The sequence below is a fragment of the Phyllobates terribilis genome, unplaced genomic scaffold (genome assembly GCF_046119375.1).
Source record: "Phyllobates terribilis strain yellow unplaced genomic scaffold, ASM4611937v1 Scaffold_1__5_contigs__length_1240528914, whole genome shotgun sequence".
NCBI lineage: Eukaryota > Metazoa > Chordata > Amphibia > Anura > Dendrobatidae > Phyllobates > Phyllobates terribilis.
In genome coordinates, this window is record NW_027362761.1 from 627043690 (window position 1) to 627060108 (window position 16419).

A 16419-nucleotide genomic window follows, 5' to 3' on the forward strand; every position below is an offset into this window, starting at 1 on the left:
CCTGGCCCTCACAGGGTATCAAATACTTAGGAATTCCTATTCATAGAGACCTCTCCCATCTATGTTATCTTAATTTTGGGCCCTTTATTGAACAATTCCATACAGACCACAGTTGGCAAGTTAGAACTGTAAGATTCACTACGTGCACCACTGGTGTTTTGTGGAAAAGCACATGTAAGATTCTGCAACAGTCTCTGCTGATACTCCTGCATGCGTGCATCCCTTTCTATGGCAGGAATAATTTCTGCAAATTTACTTTTGTACCGGGGATCTAACAGTGTGGCAACCCAGTAGTCAGGATTATTTCTAATTCTCACAATTCGAGGGTCATGTTGCAGGTAGTGCAGCAAGAAGGCACTCATGTGTGTTGCGCATCCAGGAGCACCAAGTCCGTGTTGTGTTGGTGGCGAGGTAACAATCATGCTTCCTTCCTCTGTCCTCTCCCCCCAACCTCGCACAACAGAAATGTGATCAAGGTCTCCCTCATCTGATGAGTCTTCCATCAGTTCGTCCTCCACTTCTTCCTGGGCTCCTGCACCTTCCTCACTAGTTTGGCTGCTACCATGCGCCCTGGTAAAATCATCTCCCCCACCCTCACATGCCTGCCGCCCTGGTGCTGCCGACCGTCTGGACCTTGCAGATGTTAGCCCTTCCGCATACAACTCCTCCTCCTCTACTTCCTCCACCTCCTCTTGTGCCACCACCTGACTCCGAATTCTGTTTAACATGTGCTCCAGCATGTAAATCACCGGAATAGTCATGCTGATAATGGCATCGTCAGCACTAAACATCTTCGTCGCCATTTCAAAACTGTGCAGAAGGGTGCATAGGTCCCTGATCTGAGACCACTCCTCCAGCGTGATTTGCCCCACCTCTGAATCTCGTTGGCCCAGGCTATACGTCAGAACGTATTGCACCAGGGCTTGTCGGTGCTGCCACAGTCGCTGCAACATGTGCAGAGTTGAATTCCACCGGGTAGGCACATCGCATTTTAGCTGGTGAAGTGGCAGGCCCAACGACTTCTGTAGAGATGTAAGTCGCTGAGCTGCGGGATGCGAACGGCGGAAGTGAGCACACAGCGACCGTGCCCTCTGCAGAAGGCCATCTAGTCTGGGATAGTGGGCTAAAAATTGCTGGACAACCAGGTTCAACACGTGAGCCATACAAGGCACGTGTGTGACATTGCCCCGGCGAAGGGCCGCACCCAGGTTTGCAGCATTGTCGCACACGGCCTTCCCTGGTTTCAGGTCCAGTGGAGACAACCATTCATGAAATTGGTTCTCCAGAGCTGACCACAACTCCTCAGCTGTGTGACTCACATTTCCCAGACATTTCAATGTAAAAACCGCCTGATGACGTTGAGCCCTACTGCCAGCATAGTAAGGAGGTGTGCAGGATCCCTTCTGCGCAGTTAGAAAGCTTGTGGCATGACCAGACAGGCTTTGGGTGCAGGTGGAAGACCGAGAGGAGGTTGAGGAGGCAGAAGCAGTGGAGGAAAAATGACATAAAGAGGATTGACGCACAACTCGTGGGGACGGCAAGACTTGGACAGCAGCCCCTTGTCCTGCTGTCACCATAGTTACCCAGTGCCCAGTCAGCGACATGTAACGCCCCTGTCCATGCCTACTCGTCCAAGTGTCTGTGGTGAAATGCACCCTGTCACACACAGAGTTTCTCAAAGAAGCGGTGATGTTGTGTGCGACATGCTGGTGGAGCGCAGGCACACCTTTCTTTGAGAAGTAGTGCCGACTGGGCATCTGGTACTGGGGCACTGCGACGGACATAAGGTCTCGAAAATCCTCTGTGTCCACCAGGCGGAAAGGCAGCATTTCTGTAGCCAAGAGCTTGCAGATGGTGAAATTCAACCTCTTAGCTTTCTCATGGCTAGGAGGAAATGGTCTTTTACTTGTCCACATCTGAGGGACCGAGGGCTGGCTATTGTGCTTAGACGGGGTTGATAAGGGTGTCCCCGGCAAACTGCCGGTCTGTGAGGAAGATGCAGGCGGACATGTTAGGTTGCCTTGATCCAAAGGTGGTGCTATCGATGTCGGACAGCGCTCAAGACCAGCTGGTGTTACCACCTCCAAAGAAAATGATGACCTGCCAATCACGCTGGCTGTTGCGGGTAAAGAGGTGGCAGGTCTGCGCCCCAAAACAGGTGTGACTGCTGTCCCCCCAGTCACAGAGGATGAAGAGGCCGCGGATGCACAAGATATGGCAGACGGTGGTTGGCCCGGCCGGCTAGACCGCATTGTAGCACACTGAGCTTCCCACTGCAACTTATGCTTCATGTCCATGTGCCGGTTCATGCATGAAGTACTCAAACTATGTATTTTTTGGCCTCTACTTAGCTTTTGCTGACAAATGTTACAGATAACACGAGTTGGGTCATCTTTATCGATCTGAAAAAATGCCCAGGCTATGCAAGGCTTAGCACCCATGCGACCTGAAGAGCCACCACGACTTGTGGTGAGAGGCAGAGTTGTGTTTGAGGATGCAGTTGTTGACGTGCTTCCAGTACTACGTCTCTGTCCAGGAAGGCGCAACCTGACCTCGTCGTCACTAGCATCTTCCTCCACCTCCTCTGCTGACCTCATCTCTTGGCTGACTGTGGGTTGACAGTAAGTGGGATCTCCGACCTCATCATCATCACCCTGTGCGTTATCACACCCGTCGTCCTCAGAGCCAACCTGTTCCTGCCCTGACAAAAAACTAAAGTTGTCGCTCCAATCAGGTATTTGAGTCTTATCATCGTCTTCCTCATTGTCTCCACCAACAGGAGTTACAGTTTGGGAATGAGGGTCTACATTATGGTCAGAACCTTCTGCGTCTGGTCCTGGATCCGACTCATAAAGATTCTGGGCATCAGTGCAGATCATTTCCTCGTCTGGATTCACAGAAGCGCTGGAGTCGACCTCTGATTCCCAGGCTATAGTATGAGTAAACAGCTCTGCAGACTCAACCATCTGTTCTACCTCATACTCAGACGGGCAGCTGGAGATTTGGGAGCTGTGAGGAAGCAAGTGCGATTTGGGTGACACCTTTGAGGACTGGAGTATTTGTGATGTTGAAGTTGATGTGGAGGAGAGCCCACTTAAAGGAGCACTTGATATCCGTTGAAGCACCTGCTGTTTTTGTGCCTCATCTGGAATTTGTAGCGATTGGCGTGGCCGTAAGAAAGGGATCTTATCACATTGTCCGCTAAAAGAAGTAGACATTTTAGTTTGGCTGGAAGATGGTCTTTCTTCTGCACCTACCCCACGGACACAACCTTTTTTCCCCTTCCCAACACGCCTATTCCCCTTTCCACCAGCAGCAGGCCTTTTTCCACTCATTTTGGTGGTTAACTAGTTCACAACTCTGGAGTTGTTTGCACAAAAAAACAATGGATGGTAACCGAGCAGAGCTGAGTGGCCAAACTGTGGTATTAGGCCAAAACTATTGGCTGGGTTAGATGCAGAAAAAAATTATTTTTAATTTGCAACCTGATGGAGGTCAGTATAGATGGACTAATAGACCAAGTCCCACACACCGCTAGAAGCCCAAATATTTTTTCAGAGCTAGATGCAGAAAATTTTTTTATTCAATTTGCAACCTGATGGAGGTCAGTATAGATGGACTAATAGACCAAGTCCCACACACTGCTAGAAGCCCAAATATTTTTTCAGAGCTAGATGCAGAAAAAAATTATTTTTAATTTGCAACCTGATGGAGGTCAGTATAGATGGACTAATAGACCAAGTCCCACACACCGCTAGAAGCCCAAATATTTTTTCAGAGCTAGATGCAGAAAAAAATTATTTTTAATTTGCAACCTGATGGAGGTCAGTATAGATGGACTAATAGACCAAGTCCCACACACCGCTAGAAGCCCAAATATTTTTTCAGAGCTAGATGCAGAAAAAAATTATATTCAATTTGCAACCTGCTGGAGGTCAGTATAGAAGGACTAATAGAACAAGTCCCACACACTGCTAGAAGCCCAAATATTTTTTCAGAGCTAAATGAAGAAAAAAATTATTTTTAATTTGCAACCTGATGGAGGTCAGTATAGATGGACTAATAGACCAAGTCCCACACACCGCTAGAAGCCCAAATATTTTTTCAGAGCTAGATGCAGAAAAAAATTATTTTTAATTTGCAACCTGATGGAGGTCAGTATAGATGGACTAATAGACCAAGTCCCACACACCGCTAGAAGCCCAAATATTTTTTCAGAGCTAGATGCAGAAAATTTTTTTATTCAATTTGCAACCTGATGGAGGTCAGTATAGATGGACTAATAGACCAAGTCCCACACACTGCTAGAAGCCCAAATATTTTTTCAGAGCTAGATGCAGAAAAAAATTATTTTTAATTTGCAACCTGATGGAGGTCAGTATAGATGGACTAATAGACCAAGTCCCACACACTGCTAGAAGCCCAAATATTTTTTCAGAGCTAGATGCAGAAAAAAATTATTTTTAATTTGCAACCTGATGGAGGTCAGTATAGATGGACTAATAGACCAAGTCCCACACACTGCTAGAAGCCCAAATATTTTTTCAGAGCTAGATGCAGAAAAAAATTATTTTTAATTTGCAACCTGATGGAGGTCAGTATAGATGGACTAATAGACCAAGTCCCACACACCGCTAGAAGCCCAAATATTTTTTCAGAGCTAGATGCAGAAAATTTTTTTATTCAATTTGCAACCTGATGGAGGTCAGTATAGATGGACTAATAGACCAAGTCCCACACACAGCTAGAAGCCCAAATATTTTTTCAGAGCTAGATGCAGAAAATTTTTTTATTCAATTTGCAACCTGATGGAGGTCAGTATAGATGGACTAATAGACCAAGTCCCACACACTGCTAGAAGCCCAAATATTTTTTCAGAGCTAGATGCAGAAAAAAATTATTTTTAATTTGCAACCTGATGGAGGTCAGTATAGATGGACTAATAGAACAAGTCCCACACGCTGCTAGAAGCCCAAATATTTTTTCAGAGATAAATGAAGAAAAAAATTATTTTTAATTTGCAACCTGATGGAGGTCAGTATAGATGGACTAATAGACCAAGTCCCACACACTGCTAGAAGCCCAAATATTTTTTCAGAGCTAGGTGCAGAAAAAAATTATTTTTAATTTGCAACCTGATGGAGCTCAGTATAGATGGACTAATAGAACAAGTCCCACACGCTGCTAGAAGCCCAAATATTTTTTCAGAGCTAAATGAAGAAAAAAATTATTTTTAATTTGCAACCTGATGGAGGTCAGTATAGATGGACTAATAGATCAAGTCCCACACGCTGCTAGAAGCCCAAATATTTTTTCAGAGCTAGATGCAGAAAAAAATTATATTCAGTTTGCAACCTGATGGAGGTCAGTATAGATGGACTAATAGAATGATGCTATGCCCAAAAGATTTTACTTCACTAGGTGCAGTAAAAAAATTGGTATTCTATACACAGGTGGTGTATCTTGCAACACAGATAGGCTACTCCACTGACTAACACACTCTGCAATAGGCCAAAAAGGATTAGCTTTGCTAGATTCAGCCAAATGCTGTGAAAAAAACTTGCACAGCACTGGCACAGACCTGCCTGGCAAAAACTGATAGGAACTGATGTAACCTAGTCCTGAAAAGGACTGCAATTACAATTAGTCTTTACTCCCACAATCTATCTATTTAAGAGCACAGACCTGCCTGATAAAAGTCGTAGGAAATGCTGTAACCTAGTCCTTAAAAGGACTGCAATCACAACTATTCCCTACTCCCAAGCTATCTGTAGATTTGTGCGAAAATTGGCTTGAAATTAACAAGGTATAGCGCACACAGCAACTGCGGTGCCGTCTAACACGCAGCTGCAGCAGTGAGAAAATGGTGGCGACGGGGAAAATGGCTTGGTCTTATAGGGCAAGGACATGTGACATACACTGCCAATCACACATGCCCTTGCTTTGGTGCACGAACAGTTATCGAACATAACCTCGAACAGCCGAATTTTTCTCAAATCGTTCGTGTTCGCCGAACGTCTCGAACACCGCCCAAAACAGCTCGAATTTGAGATTGGCGAACAGTTCGAGTAGAACAACACTCATCTCTAGTTAACATAAAGTGTAACTCAACCTCAAAATAAATCCTAACCTTATACTGTTGCCATTGTCCCAATCTACCTGTTATATTGGTCCTTTGGGAGTCAGGATTAATGTTATGTGTTGGCAGAACTCAGTCATAAGAAGAGATGCACACCTATCTACTCCTCTCCTCTCCTTTCCTCTCTACTCTCTACTCCTCTCCTCTGTACTCCTCTCCTCTCTACTCCTCTCTACTCTCTCCTCCCTCTACTCCTCTCCTCTCTACTCCTCTCCTCTCTACTCCTCTCTACTCTCTCCTCCCTCTACTCCTCTCCTCTCTACTCCTCTCCTCTCTACTCCTCTCTACTCTCTCCTCCCTCTACTCCTCTCCTCTCTCTTCCTCTCCTCTCTACTCCTCTCCTCTCTACTCCTCTCTACTCTCTCCTCCCTCTACTCCTCTCTTCTCTCTTCCTCGACTCTCTACTCCTCTCCCCTCTGGTCTCAGCTCTTTGTCTTCCTTGATGTGATTTAGGGGTATTTTTACCATGAGGTGAGATGAGCATCTTGCCTGAGGTGCTAGTTTGAAACTTGACCGGTTTTCTGAGCCGGCTGTCATCCTGCTCTTTCCATTCAATAGTGTTTACGTCCTACAGACAGGGGTGGATAAGAGTAGCAAGGGCCCTGGGCAGTTTAGCAGGCGCGGGCGCCCCCCCACACACACACACCTGATGTATCATGTGACATGTCACATGATCCCCTGTAATAGATCATGCGATAGTTCAAGTGAAATTTTATTTGCCACAATATTAATATATTAATTATAATATTTTTTTTTACATTAATTGTATGACTTAATATTGAGCACAATTTAGTATGCTGACATCCCCTATATACAGTATGAGACCCTACACACAATATGAGCTGCCACAATCCTCCTGTGCACAGCAGGGGGCCACACGTAGCCATCTATACACAGCAGGAGGCTGCACATAGCCATCTATACACAGCAGGAGGCCGCACGTAGCCGTCTATACACAGCAGGAGGCCGCACGTAGCCATCTATACACAGCAGGAGGCCGCACGTAGCCATCTATACACAGCAGGAGGACGCACGTAGCCATCTATACACAGCGGTAGGCCGCACATAGCCATCTATACACAACGGGAGGCCGCACGGGGCCATCTATACACAGCAGGAGGCCGCACGTGGCCATCTATACACAGCGGGAGGCCGCACGGCGCCATCTATACACAGCAGGAGGCCGCACGTAGCCATCTATACACAGCAGGGGGCCGCACGTAGCCATCTATATACAGCAGGAGGCCGCACGTAGCCATCTATACACAACGGGAGGCCGCACGGGGCCATCTATACACAGCAGGAGGCCGCACGTGGCCATCTATACACAGCGGGAGGCCGCACAGCGCCATCTATACACAGCAGGAGGCCGCACGTAGCCATCTATACACAGCGGGAGGCCGCACGTAGCCATCTATATACAGCAGGAGGCCGCACATAGCCATCTATACACAGCAGGAGGCCGCACGTAGCCATCTATACACAGCAGGAGGCCGCATGTAGCCATTTATACACAGCGGTAGGCCACAAGTAGCCATCTATACACAAGGGGAGGCCGCACGGGCCATCTATACACAGCAGGAGGCCGCACATGGCCATCTATACACAGTGAGAGGCCACACAGCACCATCTATACACAGCGGGAGGCCGCACATAGCCATCTATACACAGCAGGAGGCCGCACGTAGCCATCTATACACAGCGGGAGGCTGCACTTAGCCATCTATACACAGCGGGAGGCCGCACATAGCCATCTAGACACAGTGAGAGGCCACACGTAGCCATCTAGACACAGCAGGAGGCCGCACGTAGCCATCTAGACACAGCGGGAGGCCACACGTAGCCATCTAGACACAGAGGGGAGGCCGCACGTAGCCATCTATACACAGCGGGAGGCCGCATGTAGCCATCTATACACAGCGGGAGGCCGCACGTAGCCATCTAGACACAGCGAGAGGCCGCACATAGCCATCTAGACACAGTGAGAGGCCACACGTAGCCATCTAGACACAGCAGGAGGCCGCACGTAGCCATCTAGACACAGCGGGAGGCCACACGTAGCCATCTAGACTCAGCGGGAGGCCGCACGTAGCCATCTATACACAGCGGGAGGCCGCACGTAGCCATCTATACACAGCAGGAGGCCGCACGGGGCCATCTATGCACAGCAGAAGGCTTCACGTAGCCATCTAGACACAACGAGAGGCAGCACGTAGCCGTCTATACACAGCGGGAGGCCAGATGGCACCCCCCAGAGACAGCGGGAGGCTGCACGGCGCCCCCCAAGAGACAGCGGGAGGCCACACACAGTAACACACACACACAAACATATACAGACATATACATAAACGCATAAACACATTTGAAACACAAAAATACATATAAACAGACATCACACAATGATATCTGCACACACACAGACACACTCACACACACACTCACCATCCCCCGGCTCCTGTCGTCCAGCTCCTCTCCGGTGTAGCAATGCAGGGCGTGCACTGCATGACGTCACACTAGCAGACACGGCCGCGCACAGGGAAGTTAACAGGTGCAGTGCTGGCCCGGCCGAAGAAGAAGCAGCGGCCGTGCGCTGCTGCTGGGGGAGCTGTCCGGGGCCCCCCTCCTCTGACTGCCAATATGTGCCGCGGCGCCGCACATATTATAATGAGGGCAATCTGGCCATGGGCCCCCCGGAGCCCCGGGCGGTAGCCCAGATTGCCCTCATTATAATCCGCCTATGCCTACAGACATGAACTCAATTAATCACACCAGCAGTGACGTTCAGCAGCCTGATAAGGTGTGTCACACTGTTGACGTCACAGCTGTGCAGAGACACAAAAGACTGTGTTAATGTAAGTGCTCGATAGGAGGCAATGACACAAAAAACTGTTATGGAAGCGGAAGGTGAGGGTTTTAGTGTAAATGGTCAGTATTGAGGGACAGGTAGCAAGAGGGAGTAGAAAAGTACAAGACAGCATAGTGTGGGGAGAAGGGGGAAACAATATGACGAGTGGCAGCTTGAAGGGGACACTATGAAGAGGACCAGCTTGTGAAAGACAATATGTAGAGGGACAGTATGGAAAGGAGTTGCATGTGGTTACACTGTAGTGAGAGGGGCAGCCTGTGTGTGACAGTATAGAGAGGGGAACCCTGTGGGTGACAGTATGGAGAAAGGCAGCCTGTGGGTGACAGTATAGAGAGGGGCAGCCTGTGAGTGTCAGTAGGGAAAAGGGCAGCCTGTGGTTGATAGTAGGGAGATGGGAAGCGTGTGGGTGACAGTATGGAGAGGGGCAGCCTGTATGTGACAGTATAGAGAGGAGCAACTTGTGAGGGAAGGTATGGAGAGGGGCAGCCTGTGGGTGGCAGTATGACAGTATGGACAGAGGGAGCGTGTAAGTGACAGTTTGGAGAGGAGAAACTTGTGTGGGAAAATATAGAGAGGAGCTGCTTGATGGAGAGGAGCAGTGTGTGGTACACAGTATGGAGAAGAGCAGTGTGTGGTGCGCAGTAGGGAGAGGGGTAACCTGTGAGTGACAGTATTTAGAGAAGAAGCCTGTGGGTGACAGTATTTAGAGAAGAAGCCTGTGGGTGACAGTATGGAGAGGGGCAGCATGTGAGTAATAGTATATAGAGGGGAAGCTTGTGGGTAACAGTATAGAGAGGGGCAACCTGTAGGTGACAGTATGGAAAGAAGCTGTGTGTGGTGGAGCATAGTAGGGAGAAGGACAACCTGTAAGTGACAGTAGAGAGAAGAAAAGTCTGGGGGGGGCAGTATGGAGAGGGGCAGTCTGTGGGTGACAGTATGTAGAGGAACAACTTGTGTGGGAACGTATGAAGAGGGACTGCGTGTGTGGTGCATAGTATGCTGAAGAGTAGCTCGTGATACATAGTATATAAATGAGCAGCATGTGGTGAACAGTATGGAGAAGCCAGCCTATGGGTGACAGTTCGGAGAGCCCCCTCACTGCCGACCACTGGGGGCTGATATTAATAGCCAGGGAAAGGGGCCACTAGCCAAAGATGTTCCCTGGCTAATAACCGCTCACAGCTGTTTGGTTAGCCTTTACTGGCTAGATTACAGGGGGACACCAGAATTTTTTTTACATGGGGTCCCATTATAAATACTAACCAGCAAAGGCTAAACAAACAGCTGCGGGCTGATATTAATAGCCAGGAAAGGGACCATGAATCCTGTACCCCTCCGAGGCTAATAATATCAGCTCTCAGTGGTCCCAGAAATGGCACATCCATAAAATGCACCAATTCTTGCACTTAGCCTTGTCTCTTCCCACTTGCCCTGGTGGGGTGGCAAGTGGGGTAATAGGGTTGGTGTTGATGTCAACTATATATTGGCAGCTGACATCAAGCCCAGGGGTTAGTAATGGAGAGGATCTATAAGAACAGAATAAAGTATTTTATTTGAAATAATGACAGTCTCCTTTATTTAATCTACATTTAACAAAAAGCTGTATACTTACCATAATGCCCATTCTACTAAAGCTCATGTCTCCTGTAAATAAAAATAAAATAATAAAGCAACTTAATACTCACCTGTCCCCGACGTGGAGATAATACTCCATTTGTCCTGCAAACGGTCTAGCTCTGCTACATCTAGATAGCAGGCTGCATTGTTTCATGATGCAACTATATCCTGCAGAGATACCGAGCTGTGCATGCTTGCACACCTCAGTGACTCACGGTGACGTGATTATGAGAGCGGGGTTCATATCTACTGCTCCGTTCACCTTACTGATGTAATCGCAAGTGTGAGAAAGTTCTCATGCTCGCGGAGCAGTCAAAAAGGTGAGTGGGGTTTATATCAAATGAACACTGTTCACCTCAATGTCTTCAGCACGAGTACTGTGAGAACTTTCCCACGACGTTCCCGCTGACCTAATTGCAGTGAAATTAGTTCATTGGATATGAACCCCGCTGGGAACGCAGCCTCACAGACCAGCGGTAACCTCAATGAGTTCACCGCTAGTAACCGATGCTGCACTCTCAGCAGCTCATTCTCCTGTGGATTTCAGCCTGGATGGTCGCATCTTGGCTCCGTCCAGGTTGAAAACTATTTCTTGAAGAATTGGATTATGGTGTGGCACTGAACGTCGGACAGGTGAAGGATATGGTTGTTTCAGCTGCCAATACAAAGCTGACATCAACCCCAACCCTATTACTCCACTTGCCATCGCACCAGGGCAAGTGGGAAATGCACCATTTCTGGGGCAGCAGAGAGCTGATGTTTAGAGCCTCAGAGGGGGCCAATATCCATGACTTCTTCCCAGGCTATTAATATCAGCCCATAGTTTTCTGCCTAGCCTTTGCAGGTTATTAATTATAGAAGGGCCCCACGTCAATCTTTTAGGGGTGTCCTCCATTTTAATAACCAGTAAAGGCTAAGTATACAGTTGTGAACTGATATTAATAACCTGGAAGCTCCTTGTGCATTACCCTCTTCCTAGGCAATAAACATCAGGTCCAGCTGTCCGCTTTCCCTCTGCTGGTTAATAAAATTTAAGGGGATCCCACGCCATTTTTTTCTGAAACTTAACCATTTATTAACAAATTATATGTACAGTAAGCTACAAACACAAAGCACTGATTATATATCTCACTCACATATTTCTATTAATCTATTTATCTATCCATATTAGAGATGAGCGAATATTTCAATGTTCGGTTCGGATTATGATCACCAAATTTGCAATATTCGCCTATTTATTCGCACAATATTCATCTAACACCCTTGATTCAATGGGAGGCAAAACCAAACGCATACACAACACTTCAAACTTGGACTTCAAACGAGCATAAAAGCTGCCAAAACAGATCAAATTAGGGGCAGATAGCAGGAAAGTGGCCTCAATTGACCCACAGTACAAATTTTATAATGGCACAGCAGCAATCCGCCATGGGCCATACATGAGGGATCAGGTCTGGGCCAGCAATTACAGATTTGAATTGAGCTTCACATTAAGATGAGGTGGGTGAGGGATCGATGTAAGCCTGCTTTGCTGGGAGCCCTGATACCACATGCAACAGCTCAACCTGGTTTTATGCTCAGCCACACTCGGCAGAAAAATCAGTTTCATAGATGAGTATTGGTACAACAATTTAAGGATAGTAACACGGGTAGTTGACTAAAAGGGAGTGGAGGCCTGCCGGTCTGGGAGCCCTACTGCTACAGCCAACACACATGAAAGAGATCCAACCTGGAGTCTCCCCATTTCCAAAAATTAGGGTCTGACACCACCAAAGTGGCATCAATTTCACCAGAGGAGAAATATTATAATTAGGACAGACACCTCTTCCACTACAGCCAACCCGGCAAATGGAGACCCAATCAGAAAATCAGTTGTGTTCAAATTTCCAAAAATTAGGGTCTTACACCACCAAAGTTGCATTAATTTCAGTAGAGTAGAACTATTATAATGGGGACCAGGGGCGGGCTGGACTGGGGGGTAGAGGGGCATATGCCCCCGGGCCGGTCACTAAGCAGCTGAATAAGGCCTCCGGGGGGCGGCGCTGTTGTTATGTGCAGGCCGGCCGCATCACATTGGAGCAGACATGCCCACACTGCACCCTGTATGCGGCCATCTGCTGAGGTAGAGGGAGCATGGCTGAATCTTCTTCCTGCCGCCAAGGAGATTGTGGGCAGGAAAGAGGAAACATCTGTAAGTAGGAGCTTCAGCTCTCAGTGATCTCTGCTCACCTCCTGATAACTCCCGGACCGGGTCCTGTAATGTGTCAGCGGTCGGTCTTCTGATGCTCACAGATTTATTGCAGAAGTCCGAACAAACAGGGTCGCTCCGTCAGTGCCACGTCATCGGCTCCAGCATCAACAGACCCGCATGAAAGTTCAGTCTGCTGCAATGAATCTCCCTATACCTCAGTGTGACCAGAGACACTGTACAGAATCCTGCACTGGACTGATCAGCCCTGAGCCTGGATACTGCATATATATGGCCCTGTATAGATAATACTGTAATATGTATGTCCTGGAGCCAGGTTCAGGATTGATCAATTCAGTGCATCTTATATGTGTGCACATAGTATACTAAGTGTAGTAGAATACAGGATAATACATGACCGGTGTATGATACACTGACTACAGACATCATATTTTATACATTATACACACATATATGTACATATGTATATACATACAGCAATGTATATACTGTATAACAGTGAATCATATGCCAGTCACATATTATGCGGTATGTGGTATACTACCAGTACAGACATTAGATGTTATATAATATGTGATGATACTGTATATATTATACTATGAGTACAGGCATCAAATGTTACACCAGTCACATAGTATCTCGTACACTGTATATTGTATACTATGTGCACAGATAGATGTTATATACAGGATAATATGACTGTTGTACACTATACTACAAGTATAGACATCAGATATTTCACCATCACATATTATCACCTATATAACATCTGATGTGTGTAGTCATACTATAATATATACCGTCATCTACTGTATCCTGTATACTTTGTGCACAAACATGGTATATACAGTAATAAATGACTCATATCATATACTTTTACCTTTTTCCATATTGTGGAGTTCAGTTGTGAATTGCTTGAGCGAGTAGGTTTAAAAACACAGACAAAAAAAAAAGAGACATTCATAGGTAACTAAGTAGGTCCCCTATACTTGTGTGACAGCTAGTGATGAGCGAACGTGCTCGCCACTACTCGGTACTCGCCCGAGCATCATGGTGCTCGACAAGCTCGGCGAGTATTTCCGGGTTGCTCGGCAGGAGCTCGGGTCCCCGCCCTGCGTGTTGGGCACTCTTTAGAGAGCCAATGAACATGCAGAGATTGGTAGCCACGCACTGTAATTCCGTAGCCATGTTGGTTGTGGCATTACAGTGATTGGCTGGCCGCACAGAGTCATCAGGTCTATATCAGACCTGGCGCCACCATGCTCGTTACAGTCTACCCAGGAAACAGGCAGAGTAGGGAGAGCTGCTTCTGCGTCAGGGAGAGATTTGCTTGTATATAGTTAGTATAGGTATTCCACAACTTATATATATATATCCGTCTGAAATAACAGTTCTTCTGAGGACTAATCCAGCTGCATATATTCAGTGGTGATAGCAGGAGTTAGGCAGACAGGGTTTGTGGCAGTGTATACAGCACAAGAGGGTCTATTGAACGTTCTGTCTGCTGCTGCTGCTGCGACAGATATTTTTAGACATAGCCCCAGATTACAGAGGCCAGGGATATATATTTTTTATCTTAATCCTAATTATTTGCTTAAAAAGCAATCCAGACTACACCATTTTTCTGCTCCATTTGCTTGTTAGCACTGCAGAATACAGCCAGATCTTTTCTATGTTGCAGCGATAAAAATCCAGAAATTTGAACTGAACCTGGAAAACATTGGCCTCCATTTCCATTTTGTTGCAGTGTGTCAGTGACAGCTCACACAAGGTCTCTGTGAAGAATAGTATTAGTAAACTACAGGCCTGCTATCTAAAACCATGGTTCTCTGTCATACGTATCGCATATAACTGCATTCCAAAATCAGCCATTTCTGGCTTCCATTTCCATTTTGTTGAAGTATGTCGGTCAAGCTATTCACATAAGGTCACTGTGAAGAATAGTAACCTACAGGCCCATTATTTAAAACCGTGGTTCTACGTCAGACGTATCACATATAACTGCGGTTCAAATCCAGACATTTGTAGTGAACGTGGAAAATATTGTCCTCCATTTAAAATGGGCCAGGTGCATGAGAAGGGACAGGGAAGTGAACGTGATGGTGATGTGCATGCAGAGGCCGAGGCCGTGGCCGTGGGCAAGCTGAAATTGTGCCACAACAAACACAACATCTTGTCGCTCGACCTTCCTGTCCCAATTACTAGGGGATCGCAGCACACCACTATTAAACACAGAGCAGTGTCAAAAGGCTTTTGGTTGGATAGCAGATAATGCTTCCAGTCACTTAGCCACCACAACCTCCTCCCTGTCTTCGACATGGTCAAGTGTCAGTAGCCATGAGTCTGGACCGCATATTCCTCACCCTGATTGTCATAGAAAATATTAAGAATTTCTCACTCTTCCTTCCCCTGGAATAGTGATTCCACTATTTGTCAAGGGAACAAGAGCAGAAGCTCTGGCCAGCTGCTTCTATGCAAATCACAAAATACACAAAATATGCAAATACAAATACACAAAAGAGGTGACGAGCTCAATTGTCAATTCAAATTAACGAATGTAGTTCCTAGTGGCACAGGCCTGTGATAAATATACATCTGGGTGAGGAGGATGCAGCTCCTAGCTTCAAAAGAATTGTCTCTCACCCTCCGGGCATCCCTATTTGATCAACAGAAATTTGCAATTTCGCTGGCACCGAAAACGACAGATGGAATTTTGGAAGTTCTATACTTCCGATAATAATGGGACACATATTTTTAGTGACAGGGTCAGATAAGGAACAATATGCAAATTTTTCCGGATCTGTGAGCCCTTCCGGTGAGCTATAATGCAAAAGTACACATGTAACCAACCATAGTCACGTCATGTCTAGTCTCTAAAGTGAGGTAAATTCGTAATAAAAAATATGGCGTCATTTGCGAGCTTCTGCTGGTCATCCAGCGAGACATTATCGTGGAAGTTAGATATTTTAATAAAACCATGAAGGGCGGGGACCAACCTATGTGAGGTCATCGCAGGGGAGTATGTGGGCAGGTCCACCCTTCGGTATAAAAGACCCAACTGAAGATTGATCTATACTTATGCTGGAAGTTACAGATTTATGTGTAAGCAGGAGTCTCATTTGCGGAACGGGAATTGGAGTGCTTCCCTCCGGCTAAAATGAGTCGTCTCTGCGATCGGTCTAGTAAGTTTCTTCTATTAATCCATTTTATTTTGGTGTAACTGTATATTCGGTATTGTATTGTCTCCATTTGTAAAACCTTTGTATATTTTTCATAAACACTGCCTCCATTTTAGATTAAATATAAAATTTAATAGTCTGTAACTTCTGTCCTGTAATCATTCCTCCCCCGAAGCCATATGCTACCAGAAAGCAGGCTGCCAATCAGGCCTGTATTTCAAATCTGATCGGTGGTGGCATCAAATAATATTAATTGGTCTATCGTGAAGCTGGCAGTGACCGTATACACATATTCCATGCATTGGAATCCAGAGATGTGTACGCCATATGCTCTCTGCTCGCTTGCAAGTAGTGAGCAATCAGGATCATGTGTGCGCGAATCCATGACAAATCTGATAGAGTGATTCCA

The 16419-nt window shown here is 46.5% G+C and overlaps 2 protein-coding genes across 3 annotated transcripts in view; one reads left to right on the top strand and one right to left on the bottom strand.

Annotated features, from left to right (window-relative positions):
• The window catches only part of LOC141273189 (C-type lectin domain family 2 member B-like), a 134114-nt gene extending 121155 nt beyond the window's left edge, over positions 1-12959 (bottom strand). Inside the window, exon 1 of the mRNA XM_073684745.1 lies at positions 12852-12959. The gene's annotated coding sequence lies outside the window, so the exon portion shown is untranslated. The remainder of the gene's footprint in view (positions 1-12851) is intronic.
• The window catches only part of LOC141273188 (uncharacterized), a 238896-nt gene that overhangs the window by 27657 nt on the left and 194820 nt on the right, over positions 1-16419 (top strand). Inside the window, exon 1 of one of the 2 annotated variants that reach the window (XM_073684703.1) lies at positions 12700-12813. The exons of the other annotated variant lie outside the window; for it this stretch is intronic. Coding sequence (XP_073540804.1) covers positions 12756-12813 — 58 coding nt within the window. The 5' untranslated portion in view covers positions 12700-12755. Of the gene's footprint in view, positions 1-12699; positions 12814-16419 lie in introns of those variants that run through there. 2 annotated transcript variants of the gene reach the window in all.